This window comes from Mixophyes fleayi, chromosome 3 (genome assembly GCF_038048845.1).
Source record: "Mixophyes fleayi isolate aMixFle1 chromosome 3, aMixFle1.hap1, whole genome shotgun sequence".
Classification (NCBI taxonomy): domain Eukaryota; kingdom Metazoa; phylum Chordata; class Amphibia; order Anura; family Limnodynastidae; genus Mixophyes; species Mixophyes fleayi.
In genome coordinates, this window is record NC_134404.1 from 31,308,374 (window position 1) to 31,322,956 (window position 14,583).

At 39.7% G+C, this 14,583-nt stretch overlaps 1 protein-coding gene and 2 long non-coding RNA genes across 5 annotated transcripts in view; 1 reads left to right on the plus strand and 2 right to left on the minus strand.

Moving 5' to 3' along the window:
* LOC142143463 (uncharacterized) overlaps positions 1-4,841 on the minus strand; it is a 231,516-nt gene extending 226,675 nt beyond the window's left edge. For all 3 annotated transcript variants that reach the window (XR_012689531.1, XR_012689530.1, XR_012689532.1), the window contains exons 1-2: positions 4,694-4,841; positions 3,484-3,521 (exon numbers count right to left, since the gene is read on the minus strand). This is a non-coding gene — a long non-coding RNA (uncharacterized LOC142143463). The remainder of the gene's footprint in view (positions 1-3,483; positions 3,522-4,693) is intronic.
* Positions 4,751-14,583, plus strand: part of LOC142143462 (uncharacterized) — a 30,605-nt gene continuing 20,772 nt past the window's right edge. The window contains exons 1-2 of the long non-coding RNA XR_012689529.1: positions 4,751-4,903; positions 7,022-7,108. This is a non-coding gene — a long non-coding RNA (uncharacterized LOC142143462). The remainder of the gene's footprint in view (positions 4,904-7,021; positions 7,109-14,583) is intronic.
* Positions 13,359-14,583, minus strand: part of CLIC5 (chloride intracellular channel 5) — an 85,155-nt gene continuing 83,930 nt past the window's right edge. The window contains exon 6 of the mRNA XM_075201313.1: positions 13,359-14,148. Coding sequence (XP_075057414.1) covers positions 13,981-14,148 — 168 coding nt within the window. The 3' untranslated portion in view covers positions 13,359-13,980. The remainder of the gene's footprint in view (positions 14,149-14,583) is intronic.

Sequence of the window (14,583 nt, forward strand, 5' to 3'; positions counted from 1 at the left end):
TGATGATGATGGACAATTACCATTATCGAGTAGGAAATCAATTTCCCTTTATGAGGAAATTAGGCCAAAGTTTCACCCATCAGCTCCAAGGAGTCATGGTGTTCCTGGAATGGTCAAGCTATTATACCTATGTATTTTTTTGCAGAGAGTTGCAGGCTATCAGCACCAATGTTTTCAAGAGTTTAAGGCAGATGATAGGATTCCTTTTCTGTTATGTTTCTCCCTGTGTGTGACCGCCTTGCTTTCAGTTAGATTGAGATGCGATGCAGACGTGTTTCCTGCATGTGTTAGGATTATGCTGCCACATGTCAGGTTCTGCAGTATTTCCCTGTGTATGAGAGCACTCTGCTTTTAATTAGACTAAGCAGCATTGCAGCTGTGTTACCTGCATTATCCTGATTGGTTGCCTGCACAATATAAGGCCTGTCCTGACACTCCATCTTTGCCAGTGATAGTGTTATGTTTCAAGTGGTAGCATCCTGGTTCCTTTGCTATATTATCTTGAATCTGTTTTCTGGTCCTGACCCCTGGCTACGTCTGACTATGATTCTGGTTCTGATTCCTGGCTCTGTCTGGCCGTTCGTGTTCCTGTTACCTGCCAAATACTCAGTGACAGAAGTACCATTATCATTTATATAAACTGTTCTGTTTGCCGACATTTCTCTGGTGTTCAGCTTTTCAACCTCTATTCTAGCCTGCATCCTGACCATCAGTTGTGCAGCTTCACTCAATCCAGCACGGTGGCTCAGTGGTTAGCACTTCTGCCTCAGAGCACTGGGGTCATGAAGTCGATTTCCGACCATGGACTTATCTGTGAGGAGTTTGTATGTTCTCCCCGTGTTTGCGAGGGTTTCCTTCGGGCACTCCAGTTTCCCCCCACAATCCACAAAATCATACTAGTAGGTTAATTGGCTGCTATCAAATTGACCCTAGTGTGTGTGTGTATGTTAGGGAATTTAGACTGTAAGCTCCAATGGGGCAGGGACTGATGTGAGTGAGTTCTCTGTACCGCGCTGTGGAATTAGTGGCGCTATATAAATAGCTGATGATGATCGAATTGGAGTGGTAAAAAAATGTATTGACTTTTGTACTGCATCAAGTGCTCGTGTAGCCGGCTGTTCTGAGGTACTCTGAACTTTTATACTGCTGATAAGTACATTGTGACATCTGATTTGGGTCAATATCCTGCTCTGATATTGGGACTCTCTCTATCCAGAATTCCTAACTGTTGATAGCAGATTCATCTGCATATGATTCTGAACCTTATAATGTGCATATGATTCCGAACCTGATAATCTACATATGAATCTGAACCTAATAGTCTGCATTTATTATTATCCTTTATTTGTTGGGCGCCACAAGGGTTCCACAGCACTGTACACTGCACAAACAGTAGACTTATACAGGGTAAAACACTACTGAACAATAAACAATAAGTGCCAAAACTTTAGAGGCTCCAGGCAGGCTAATATAGTAAGGACGGAGCAGAAGAACAGGTATGGAAACAAGAGGAAAGAGAGCCCTGCTCAAATGAGCTTACATCCTAAGGGAGGGTGAACAAGACTCAGGCACAAAGGGAGTCAGTTGACATATATGGGAGGGGGGAGGGGACCGGGAGGAGAGAGGGGATAATGGGTTAGCTGGAAGGATGGTAGTCTTTAAGGAACAGGCGAGTTTTAAGTGCAGTTTGAAGGAGCTCAGATTGGGAGAGAGACGGATGGAGCGAGGGAGGTCGTTCCAGTGAAGAGGGGCTGCACGGGAGAAGTCCTGGATTCTGGAGTGGGAAGAGGTAACAAGGGTGGAGGAGAGGCGACGGTCATTTGCCGAGCGCAGGGAGCAGGCAGGAGTGTAAATGGAGAGGTTAGACAAATAAGGGGCAGTAGACTGGGAAAAGGCCTTGTACGTGGTGGTCAGGCACTTGAAGAGGATTCTTTAGGGGAAGGGGAGCCAGTGAAGGGCAAGGCAGAGGGGGGAAGCAGAGGAGGAGCGGCGAGAGAGGAAGATGAGTCTTGCAGCCGCACTGAGAATAGAGCGGAGGGGGGCGAGGTGGGAGGCCGGTAAGGAGGAGATTACAATAATCGAGGCGGGAGATAATTCTTTTTAAGAAAATCAAAATTTTGATTTAGAAAATTTTACATTTTTATTGAAGCATACTGATGTGTTAGGTCACATGGAAGCCCATAAAAAAGAGGTTTAAAATGAGACCTCAATCGGATGAGCTACAAATGCAATTTTAAAAAAAATGTTAAAAGCAAAATTTTTCCATTAAAAAAAGTGCTGCTTTAAAGGCGTATAACTTCAAAACCACTCCACATATCAGCCATGGCAGCATTTATTATACCAAATTTAATTACAATCTGGAACAGTCAGTTTGTAACCCTGTGTTGATTTGATGAGGAATGACCTATCAGTAGGTTTTGGGTACCTTTAGGAAGATTGCTGGGCACCATGTTCAGCTGCCATCAAACTGACAACAATGTGATGCAGTGTAGAAGGCCAAATTGCTGGGATCCCAAATGTCATGAGTGCTATAGATAGCACTCATGTCTTAATGTTCCCGCCAAAGACAAGTGTACATCAATTAAAAAAAAAATTATTTCCTTGAAAATTGAAGAAGCTTGTGATGACTATATGGTCAATCATACTTACCAACCATTTAAACAATTTGGCAATGCGGAGGGGGCGAACACCTCAAATTGCACAATTTTTGCCATGCCCCCTCGGTAATATGGTGCAATCATGCTGCTTTATCGTGAGCGCTGGGCCAAGATTCACTGCAAATTGTGCCATTGAGGCCCCTATCCCGCCAACTTCATTAAGTGAGCAGGATGCAGAAAAAATGCCGGCTCCTACCCAGCATTCAGTAGTGGGCAATTATGTTTTAGTGACACAATACCCAAGTTTCTGCAATGATGCCTATATTCTTAGGCCTCATACCCACCGGGGTTAATTAAATGCATTTTAGTAAGGTTTTCAATGCTAGTGCAATGGATGAACATGGGTCTAAAAATAGAAGAGATTCTTTTCAATAACCCCATACCCACTGGCATTTCCATTAGTTTGGGTTATTTGTGTTTGCATTACATGTTTCTCAAAGCACCTTGTCCCATTCAAATGTGTTTATTGCAAGCGAACGCATTGGGGAAGGCTACGTGATCTTCAGTAACTTCAAAAAAACACGAGTAGAAATTCTAGTAATAAACATGTCAATGTGTTTGCATCTGTCATGTTTTTTATTTATGTAAGTCTTTCTTACTTATGGTATGCTAAACATGATACTGTCTTGGTGTATCTTATCCATAGATGGCCTACAATGAAGCATATATATATATATATATATATATATATATATATATATATAATGTGTGGTAGCAAGCCATTTGCATGTAATTATCCAACATTGTATCATATGTTGTGTTTTCTACATTAGGTTATTATCTGTGATGCCTGATAGTGATACAGAGAATGATGAACATACCCAACCTGAAACTGCACCAGCGGAAGAAGTTGACATCAATGATCTGGAAGCAAGAGCATGACAAATCCGTGATTAATTCTGTGAGTCATTGCTTCATATGTTCCAAGATATATCTAGAAAATGTATGTATCCTTATTTCTCTTTTTCACATTGTAGAAACCAAAGCCAGGACGGTCGCTTTCAAAATTCCACTGAAGGGATTGCCTGTATGTGTTCTTAGCTGTTTCAAGTTTGATATTGTTGTACTTGATTCTACTCTTAAAAAAAGTATATATATATATATATATATATATATATATATATATATATATATATATATATATAATGTGTGTCTTTGTCTTTCACCCTGGAGAGATGGAGAAGTGAGGGTCATACACTGCACACAGGAGCCCAAAAAGTTAATTTGCTAGTGTATTTATATACTGTGTTTTTGTTTTAAACTTAAAATAAGAATCCATTTGTTCCAGTGCACACCTTAGAGAGATGGAGGACTGAGATTAAAACATATACACAATATATGTGATGGAAAGATAGTATCATTCAGCTGCCTCACAGATATCGTTTTATGATGATAACAGTTTTTATTGTGGCGTTAAAAAATAGATAGGAGATAGATATGAGATAGATTGATGAACAGATATAGATAGATAGGAGATATATAGCAGATAGGAGATAGATATGAACTAGATTGATGAACAGATATAGATAGATATATAAGATAGACAGTTGATTGATAAATAGGATAGATATAAGTTAGATATTAGATATGAGACAGATAGATGAATATATGAGATAGATACTAAATAGATGAGATAGATATGTATTTGATAGGACAGATGAACAGATGTAAGATAGATATGAGATAGGTGAATATGAGTTAGATGGATAGATATCAGATATTAGACAGATAGATGCATAGATATGAGATAATAATTAGATATGAGATATAGATAGGAGACATAAACATGAGATAGATAAGAGCTAGTTACCAGATAGATACAATACAGAACGACATATATATGACTGACTGATGTGACAGAGAACTGGTTTCATACATACTCCTCTTTCCTTGACCCCCATTAGTTTTTCTTATTGTTCTTTCTCCCTGTATTATAAAAGGCAGCGCTGTGCATGTACCACAGTGCGAGTTTCAGCATCTATTAGGAAGTGAGTGATGTTGAGCAGCAGGATAGTACAACAAGGGACAATACTCACCGTTCAGAGGCAGAAAACTATATCCGAATGGCGCCAAGCACACGGCCCCGCCCCCTGGCAATAAGCCGGCCGGAGAGATTTTCCCGCCGCTCCTACAAGCCAGCCAATGAGAACACGGCTCGAGCCGCGGAGCGCTCGAGGCGAGCTGGACGTCCCAACAGAGAAAGAGCAGATAAAATGGCTGACAGAACATAAGATGGGGGGGAAATAGTAAGTGTGGGAGAATAAGAAGGGAGGGGGACGAAACGGGAAATTAGGAGAACAATGAGATTGACAGAGATCAATAGAATACAAAACAGTAAAGCAATGAAATAGTATGACGTGAAGGGAAATTTACTGTACAGAGAACAAGATGACACACTGACATTTAACCCTAGCCGGTCAGTAACTGAACTCTTCTCTGTTGTTTTCGTCAGCAAGTTAATAGTTTATGATAATTGTCAGTAAGAGAAATGTAATTACTCAAAATGTTAATAGCTTAGTGATCATGAATAAAAGAAATATTGAAAGCTGATTTAGTCAGCAAGTTAATATTTAGTTATGACCTATCAGGAAGGGAAAAATGATGTACTAAATGAATGTTTATATTAAATGATTTCCCCCCATTATTAAGGAAAGTATTATCTATCATTTTAGTGAGCTAAGCGTGTTGTGTGCCTGCCAGCAAGAGAGATCTTGTCTGTCATTGTTATTCAGGAAGTTAATAGTTTAGATGTAACTTGTCAGTAAGAGAGGTATTATCTGTCATTTACAATTATATAATTTATGTTGCTGATAAGAGCAAGTTCCCACGGTCAGTCATAAATGTCAAGTCGTTCATCACTCATTGGACCTCATTTAGAGTTGGACGCAAAGTCCGTTTTAGGCGCATCCAACAAAAAAACACTACCACGCATGTGCAGAAAGCCCCAAATCTGCCTGCATCATGGACGCAATTAACACTTGTGACAGCTTGCGACTCACTACGAGAGAATGGGTGGAACGCGGAATTGTGAAGGCGTGACCATGTAAGTACATCCTAGTCGCAGTGAGGGGCAGACGCAACACACGTCAAAACAGGGCTAAAGCTGTGCGGCAGAAATTAGGTGGGGTTAGCTAGCTGCAGGAACTGCTAGCAGCTCGCTCGATAGGGTATTAAGAACGGGGCGCAACTGGGATTGCTTGCCACTCGTAATACCCTACCAAGCTGCGGCACACTCCCACTCTTCTTAAACGGACTTTGCGTCCAACTCTAAATGAGGTCCATTATCTCCAGAAAGATTTTCAGTAGTTATCTAAGTTGATTGCAAGTTCTTTAGGACAGAGAATTCTAAACTTCGATGCCCTCAAATCTCAGGGCCTTCTCTATTTATGAGAGCCTGTTATATAGTTTTAATCCTTGCGTAATGGCTTTGTACACTTCTTGAAATTGGCAAAAAAATATATGTATACAACACTTGCAAAATCCCTAATGGGTTAGCTCATAATCGTATTTATTATTTTAATTACAAAGATTTTGCAGTCCCCCCCTCCCCCCATTAGCATCACCTATTATTTTTTTAAACAAAACTTGACATAAAATCCTATAGATACATTTTATTGTGCTGCCTCCTAGTGGCAGTGCAGATGCACTTGGTCTTCAGGTTATAGCCCTAAGACTTGTAGAGTCACATATTAATTTCCTTTCATATTATAGGATCATTTATTTCTTCGTTTTCAGCTCTCTCCATGCAGTGTTTTAATTGAGTTGTGGAGTGATGCTAGTAGGTCATTAAGCGGCCAGCACCTCTGCTGTGGAAACGATTAGACAGTGATAGTTTAGACTGCAGATCTATATGGAAGACTGCAGGGTAGAGTAGAACAGACATGTACGTTCTTTGTGTGTCTGTATTGTACCTCGATACTGGCACACACAATGAATTCCACATGGAGGTGGCTTGTGATGAATAAGCTCATTCTCTCCCTCTCTCCCCGGCTACAAAATGTAAACCGAGGGCAAGAACAGGAATTGAGCCAGAGCCAAAAGAGTGGGCCAAGAGGCTACATATGGAACTAGCAAATCACAGAGCCGTGAAGGATGTTAGTGATTTAAAGTTATGTATAGCAAAGTCCAAATGTTGAAAAGAATTTATAAATGGAAAGGTAAGTAATGGAGAAAGAGAATGATAGAGAAAGCTTCTCTCTCTTTTTTTTTTCCTGCTGACTCGTAGCGACAGCCCTGCCAAGTTTCTGTCTTTCCTACTTTCAGGAGAACTGTTCAAATCTCAGCATAAAACCTTTTTACGTGAGAAAGAGAATTATTGTGTCAGCCTTACTTTTTCTAATTTATTTCAAACCCATTTCTCCAAGCTCTCATCTTCTGGGGGGAAAAAGGCCCAGTTATTTTCATTTTAATTATTAGGAGGCTCGTAAATCGAATCAGGTTGCTGAAATATGGTAAGTGATATATACAGATATATATAGATATGAAACGGTTTCGTGAAATGTATATATGCATGTATTTTGGTCAGAATGGAAGCAGTTTGAGAATAGTCTAATTTACAAGCAAGAAATCATTAGGGCAAGTGATGGATCTAGACATTTTCTTAGGGGGTCGCTTTTGCTTGGGGCCCTGCCCCCCGTTCACTCCTACCAATGATACGACCAGTCTGAGTAGCTGGGGCCCTAAGCACTACTGGATCCAGAGGGTGGTGGGAAACTGATATTTTTCTCTCCACTCATTGCAGCGATAAAATAACCCTTACCACTGCAATTTTGCAAAAATTATTATTGGGTTAATTTACTACTTTGCTGGGCCAGTCTTTGCAGATATGCACGTGTGTAGGCTGGCTTGCACACACATCTGAAGGTAGTTTGCTTGGTCTAGAGCAGTGGTAGTCAACCTGGTCCCTACCGCCCACTAGTGGGCGATTCAGCTTTCATGGTGGGCGGTGGGGTTTTTAGCAATATTCCACATTGCCAAGTATTAGAAAGAGGAGCACTACGCTCTATTCCATGGCACCCAATTCCCAGTGGTCTAGTGGTAGGAGAAGTGGGGCAGGACTCCAGTGTCCGAAATGTGCTACTGCTCCTGAAACCAGAACTTCGGCTTTTGCGCTGAGCCTTGCATTAGTGCCGACAGTGAACAGACGCATCTAGTAGCTTAGGACTGGGTTTAACTTAATTTATAGTTCTGGGAAGATTGATAGTCGTATGTACAGACTGGAGGGACCTAATAAGTATATTATACTTAATATTTATACTTTATATAAGTATAAGAGAGCCTGTCCACCACAACAAGGAGTGTATCCTGCACGGATATGCAGAGATTGCGTCACAGAGTGTTACAGTGCGTACCTGCATGTATGTATGTGCATACAGTAACCTGTATATGCAAGAATGCAGAGTATGACTTTTTTAATAGTCTTTTGTAAGTAGCTGCTGCTTATATAGTTAAATACAATAACCCTTCCCTCGAAAACTTACCTCGCACTTACGCTAAATTGAGTTAATGCGGCATTGGTGGGGGGGGGGGTAAGGAAATTTTTTTATTAACAAAGATACAAAAGTGGGGGGTAGGTATTAAAAGTTTAAAGGCCCCTCATCTTGGGTATTTCTGTAAGAAGTAATGATGAAACGCTTCGGGACTATCAATATTATAGTGTGCATTTCTACTTGCAGTTTAAGTGGAAGCTCTTTGGATAGGTTACTGGGACTTTGAGAACAACGTAGTCATTTGTAATAATTGTATATTTTTTTTATGTATGTCATTTTAGGTGTAATAGGTAGGTAGTGTAAGCAATAGGTCAGTTGTAAGGTGATTACTAATGTATGTGCCGGAAGTATTGGCACCCTTGCACTTTCAAATAACTCACAATTTCCTCTAAACATAAGTTGAATTAAACAACAGTGTTTGGTCCCCACAAATCTTTCTCTGTTAACATTACAAGAATCTTTGTTTTTGATTCTGAATTTAATACTGTTAATCAGAAAAGGAAAATAAATGGCATTGCCAGAATTATTTACACCCTTACAGACTTAATAATTAGTAACACAGCCTTGGTTCAAAATAACTGCAATCACCCGCTTTCTATAGCCAAGGATAAACGTCCTGCACCTCTCTGCTGGTAGTTTGGTCCATTCTTCTCTCCACGGGTGTTTGATGAAATTTAGATTTGGACTCAATGCTGGCCACTTCAGAACAGTCCAAAATCTTGTCTTGGACCATTCCTGGGTGCTTTTTGTTGCCTTGCAGGAAGATCCATGACCTTTGACGGAGACCCAGCTTTCTGACACTGGATTCAACATTGTTCTCCAAAATGGCCTGGTAATCTCCATAATTTATGATGACATGCACAGTTTAAGGTACCCAGTGCCAGATTCAACACAGCAACCCCTTAATTCACTGAACCTCCCTCAATGTTAGACTGTATAGAAGGTGTTATTTTCATTTTGCTTTCTGTAAACATATGAATAATGTGCTTTACCATAAATCTCTGACTTGGTCTCATCTGTCCACGGGACATTCTCCAAGAAGGAATTTGACAAGTGTGTTTTGCAAACTCCAGTCAAGTTTTCTTCTATCTCTCAGCAGTGGGTTCCTACTGGATCTCCTAAAATATAACCAAAACTCATTGAGTTGGCGATGGATAGTATGAGTTGAAACTGTCGAAACTTATATGAAGATCAGCTTGAATCTGTTTGGCAGTTGATCAAGGAGCTTTCTCCACCATTTAAGCAATTCTGCACTGCAATCTTCGGTCAAGTTTTCTCTTCTAGGGAGGTTCATTACAGTAACATGAGCCTTAAACTTCTTAATAACATTGTGGATAGTGGAAATAGAAACATCAAGGTCTATCGAAATTGGTTTGTAGCAATGAGATTGTCTATGTTTGGCTACAATCTTCTGTCTGACCTCCTCAGACAATTCTTTGGCTTTCTTTCTTTTCTCCATGCTCATTGTAGTACACCCAGTGACATAAAACAGCAGAATGAGTACTTTTCTCCATTAAACTCATTTACTGTGTGTTTTTTATATTGCAGGCACCTGTTATTCACAACTGGTGATGGAGAATCATCTGCTTGATATCTAATTATTTCTAAATACTTCTAAAAGCTGCCAAGGATTTATTTGTAGAATAAGCTATTGCTTGGTAAAGTTGTTCTGCTTTTTGTGTCTTACTTGACTGCAAACCAAAGAATTACATATATGTATACCAAAATATTTTTTTCATTTTAACAATTACCTGGAAGAGATGGTGCATTATTGGGAAAAAAACTGCAAGGGTGCCAATATGTTTGGTTTTGCATTGGTTATTCTAGAAGTTTCACCTTGGTCACTTCAAGGTGCACACCTACTCTCCACCCTTGATAGATGCCTCTGCAAACTAGCCGTACACCTAGTTTTTGTGAGGAGATGGAAGAATGTAAAAATCAATTAAAGTTTAACCTCTGAACCACCACCTTCATTGAATAAAACTTTTCATTTCTTCTTCTAGAATACAGATCGTTTTAACCTCATTTGTGGCTTAATTTAATCATGAGAGTGAGGGGACATCAGGACTGTTTATATCAGCGGAGGGTAAAAGGTGGCCCGTGGGCCACCAAGCCTTCACCTGCAGCCCCCCAGCTGACTGCTCCCGATCTTATCAGAATGTAACGTCCATGTCACATGACCACCTCTGTACAGTACAGGGAGGTCCTGCTGGATATCCCGAAGAAGGAGGTAATTCACTGTGTACTACCTCCTTCCTCCGTGTTCCCCTTTGAAGGCTGATGGGTCACACATGAGGCCCTCCAGCTCTTTTACACTAACGCTCACTGGTCTATATTATATGTTGCTGTTGATTGTTTGAAGTTCATTTGGTTATGTACTTCTGCTCTTCCACAATGTCCATCACTATGCTCTGGAAATTTAGGCACATTTGTGCAAATCAAGGCACGTAGTGCCAACAGGGGGATGTTGTACAGCATCTCAGCTTTGTGATTTGTAAACAACTCCCACAAAGCTACCAAACATACCCCAGTTTTTTGGGTACAGTCCTGTGTTTGCTAAGAGCCATGATCTAGTGGATTTGGGATGCTGTCTATGTGAATATTGGGTGTGACTTGTGTAACCTAATGTGTCTCAATTTTGAAAGCAAAAATTTCACAAGTGTTCCGATCCTTAAAGCCCTTAAATGTCCAACGTCCCCTATAGCTCTCTGTTAACATGTCTATTTATTAAGACGTCCCCCCGATAAATAGATTTTCTATCACAGCAGTACAATATTTTGTCAGGAAATTTTCAGAGGGCTTCCAGTTAGATTGTACACAAAAAAAGTAAAAAAAAAAAAATGACAGAAAAAAATGCTTTCTTTTAATAAAAAAGTATTTTTTTCCTGTGGAAACCCCCAGCTGAAATGGTGTTGGCTATCAGAGGACAACAACGGTACTTGTACCTCTTCTGTCCACGGACAATAAGCTTCCCCATGTTTTGCATGGTGATGCAACACTTGACGCCCACAGCGATGGCTACCTGCCTGTGATAGCGTTTACCGGCTGGGGAATTTGGTAAATAGGAAGAAACTAAAACTTGCAAAAAAAATCCCCTTTTCAGCACTTCGACTCGTGAAGGTCCTCCCTCCAAATATATTACTATATATACGTAGCTTAGGAACTCAACTCTTCTCCCTTCCCTGTTCTTCCCTATACTAACATTCCCTTATTTCCCTCCCTTCCATTTCCAGTTTTATCTCTTCATTGGTTTTTTACAGATTAGAATTTCCTCTGTCAACATGTTATAAATTAATGTTTAATCTTCAACAAAGTATGGGCTCCATGGGCCCATATTTCCATCTTACAAATCTCCTTCTTAACATAACTCACTAATCTCTTAGCACTGAGCCTCCTGGTTCCTCCCCTCCACCAACTCCCCCACCTCCTATCTCTCTTTCTTCTCTCTTCTGTTCCCTATCTCTTTGTCCTTCGACATAGCGGCATGCCACACCGCCTCCTTACTTTTCGACCTTCTCTTTTCCCTTTTTTTTTCTCTCTGAAAAAAATGGTTCAGCGTCTATTACTACCAGCCTCTCAGATGAATTGTCACCTTTGTGTTCCTCCACTCTTATTTACACCATTTGTTATTCATACACTTTACTCTGCTTTTGAGTATTTATATACTTACTGTTGTCTATGACGTCATTCTCTGATTTTTCCTGCTGAAGTTATTAAAAAAAACAAACCTCAAGGCTGATGTATTCTCATTTGTGATGCTCCCCTATTTCTCCCTTCATCATTCTGTTTCTCCATCCTTGTTGTATCAAAAATATAAAAAACAAAGTTATTTAAAAATTAATCTCCCTCTTTCAGGATTTAAGGGTTATCTACATTTAATGAATAGACCCCTTAGTTTTTGCAAACACTATTACCAAAATAAACACCTACATGTAGCCTAATATTTCCCTTATACAAACCTTTTTACTAAGTAATTCCTTACATTTTTACCACCATAATAAAAATAATAGGTTCTCTGCCACACATTTTCAGAAAATGCCCATTCATATTAAATAGTCTGCCATCCTTGCCATGCAATCCCACTATTGCCACAGAATTCCCCTCAAGAATCTTGCCAGCCAATTCCATAAATGACAAATGCCAGCTGTCATCCAATAAAATGAATGAAAAGTATAACCAGTCGGTTGCGGAAAGGAAAAAAAAATGTCTGCTTCAAATATGAAACCAGGGCGCAGTATACCAGCTGGTGGGCCGCCTGTTGTACAATGTGAGGAAAGTGTGTTATACGTCAAAGCTTCTGTTCAGTTTCAAGAGCTCTTAAAAATTCTCCTCTCCTTCAACCAAATCCACGTCTCCCCCAAGAGGCATGAAACAATTGGTCTATAACATATTTAAAGAACTTGGCACGGCCAGGGCCATCTTAACAAAATTATGGGCCACGGGCAAAAGCATTGCACTTGAGCCCCTACCTACACAACTACTCACAGGAATAAAAATGTAAATTATCAGTAAAATTAAATTTATATTTATTGGTACCTGCAAAAAAAAAATCAGTGTTTAAACATTAAAAAAAACATCCTGTACACCTGTGCCTTGATACATGGGTGAATAGATTTTTTTTTCTATTGGGCCCCTATGCTCGTGGGGCCCCCGGGCAACTGCCCAGCGTGCCCAGGGGGGAAGACAGCCCTGGCAAACTGTTCTCCTGTACGCTGCTAGCACTTGTCTGTTTGAGAATGGCTGTTGTTGATGCCCCTCCCCTGTGAATTTCATAAGATTGGGCATGAGTGTCTAGAAATGCTAAACACTGTATCGCCATCTTTTCTGCCACTTCCTGTTCAAATGAGAAAATTTTGGGGGCGTAGTTTAGTGCGTTTCACAACAAAATTACTTTTATAAAGTACACAATATGTAGTTATTTTTTTACATATTATTTACGGCTATATCAACACTTCACATTACAAAAGTAGGAAATTATCTAGACTGAACATAATAGAAAATAACTACAAAATCATCAATTTTCTTTAGAAAGCACAGCGGAAAACGTACATTTTTAGAGGATGGGAAAAAAAATCAAAAAATTACGTTTTTATATCCTATATAAAGAAACTTTAAAAACATTTTTAGATTCTTCCACTTTTATAGTCTCCTAGATTGAAATATTAATATATTTTAATTGGGATCAAGCACTACAAACCAAAATATGACACTATTAATTCAAATTAATTTATTAGATGTTCATATACTGCAATTTAGTGAATAAGGCACAAAAGCTTTGTTTTAAGACAATTAGTTAGCGCCTAAATGATTCTACAAGCCTCGCCGGTGCCGATACTTTTCATTTTGTCACAAAACCTTGTAATAATTCAAATAAGTAATATACACTGCGTACTCAAACAAGATATAGACCACTCTCGTGAAACAGCAGAAGGCTCTAAAATTAATACACTACCAATAGCTCTACAGAGCAGTACTGAATCATGTATATTATACAATTAACTATGAAATAATACACTTTATAAATCACTATTAAAGGAATCTGCTTACATTACAAAAATACTTTATATGTGATAGCAGGTATTGCCTTAAGAGGACTTGAATTGATTATGGAAATTATGTATGGTGGATCTTGGTATATTGTCTTTCATTATGATTGAGGCAAATTCCTGTCAGGTTTTCCTCAGATACATATAATTGATGGCGGTGCTGGCAGAAAAGGCACAGTGCTGGCGTATGTGGAAGCGGAGATGGTATGTGGTGTCAAAATAGAAGCAGATCCATCTTAAGGCAACAGGAAGAGCAGTCTTTGGGTAGGAGAATACTTCAGCCAGCGGTTAGGACTTGGAGAGCCTCTTTCCCACATCGACGTAGGCCAGTTCTGTTTCTTTGTCTGCGGCGCACGTGTTGGTAAACTCATCTCTGGCGTATGCATTCTTCAGGTACCTCCACAAGCCTGTCATCTCTGCTGGGATTTCATAGTTTTTGTATTTCTTTGCCACAATCTAAACAGGGAACATTTGAATAATAAGTTTTTTTTTTCTTATCCACAGTAATATAGATATAATTGCTGTTGTCATCAAGTAGGCAACAGGTGACTGAATGTAAGCCGGAAAATGTGTCACATGCTAAGTTGACATCCAATCACGTGATGCCTTATTCCCCCCTTCCACCCCACATATTTTAATGTATGCCTAATAAAATTTTGTTTTATTTGCCCTTGTATTTTTCTTTAGACCGCCCAGGAGTGCCCCGTTCATTACACATTCTTTCCTCCTTTTTTGCTCCTCTCTTAAGTATCTTAGCTTTTTCCTAGCTGATCTTGTAAAAATCAGTGACTGGAATTTGAACGCAGTGGGTGGTCCTAACAAAAATTGGAGACATCCGTTGCATTTTCCAAAGACCCCTCCCGCTTTGCCAAGAGACAATCCTCCATATTA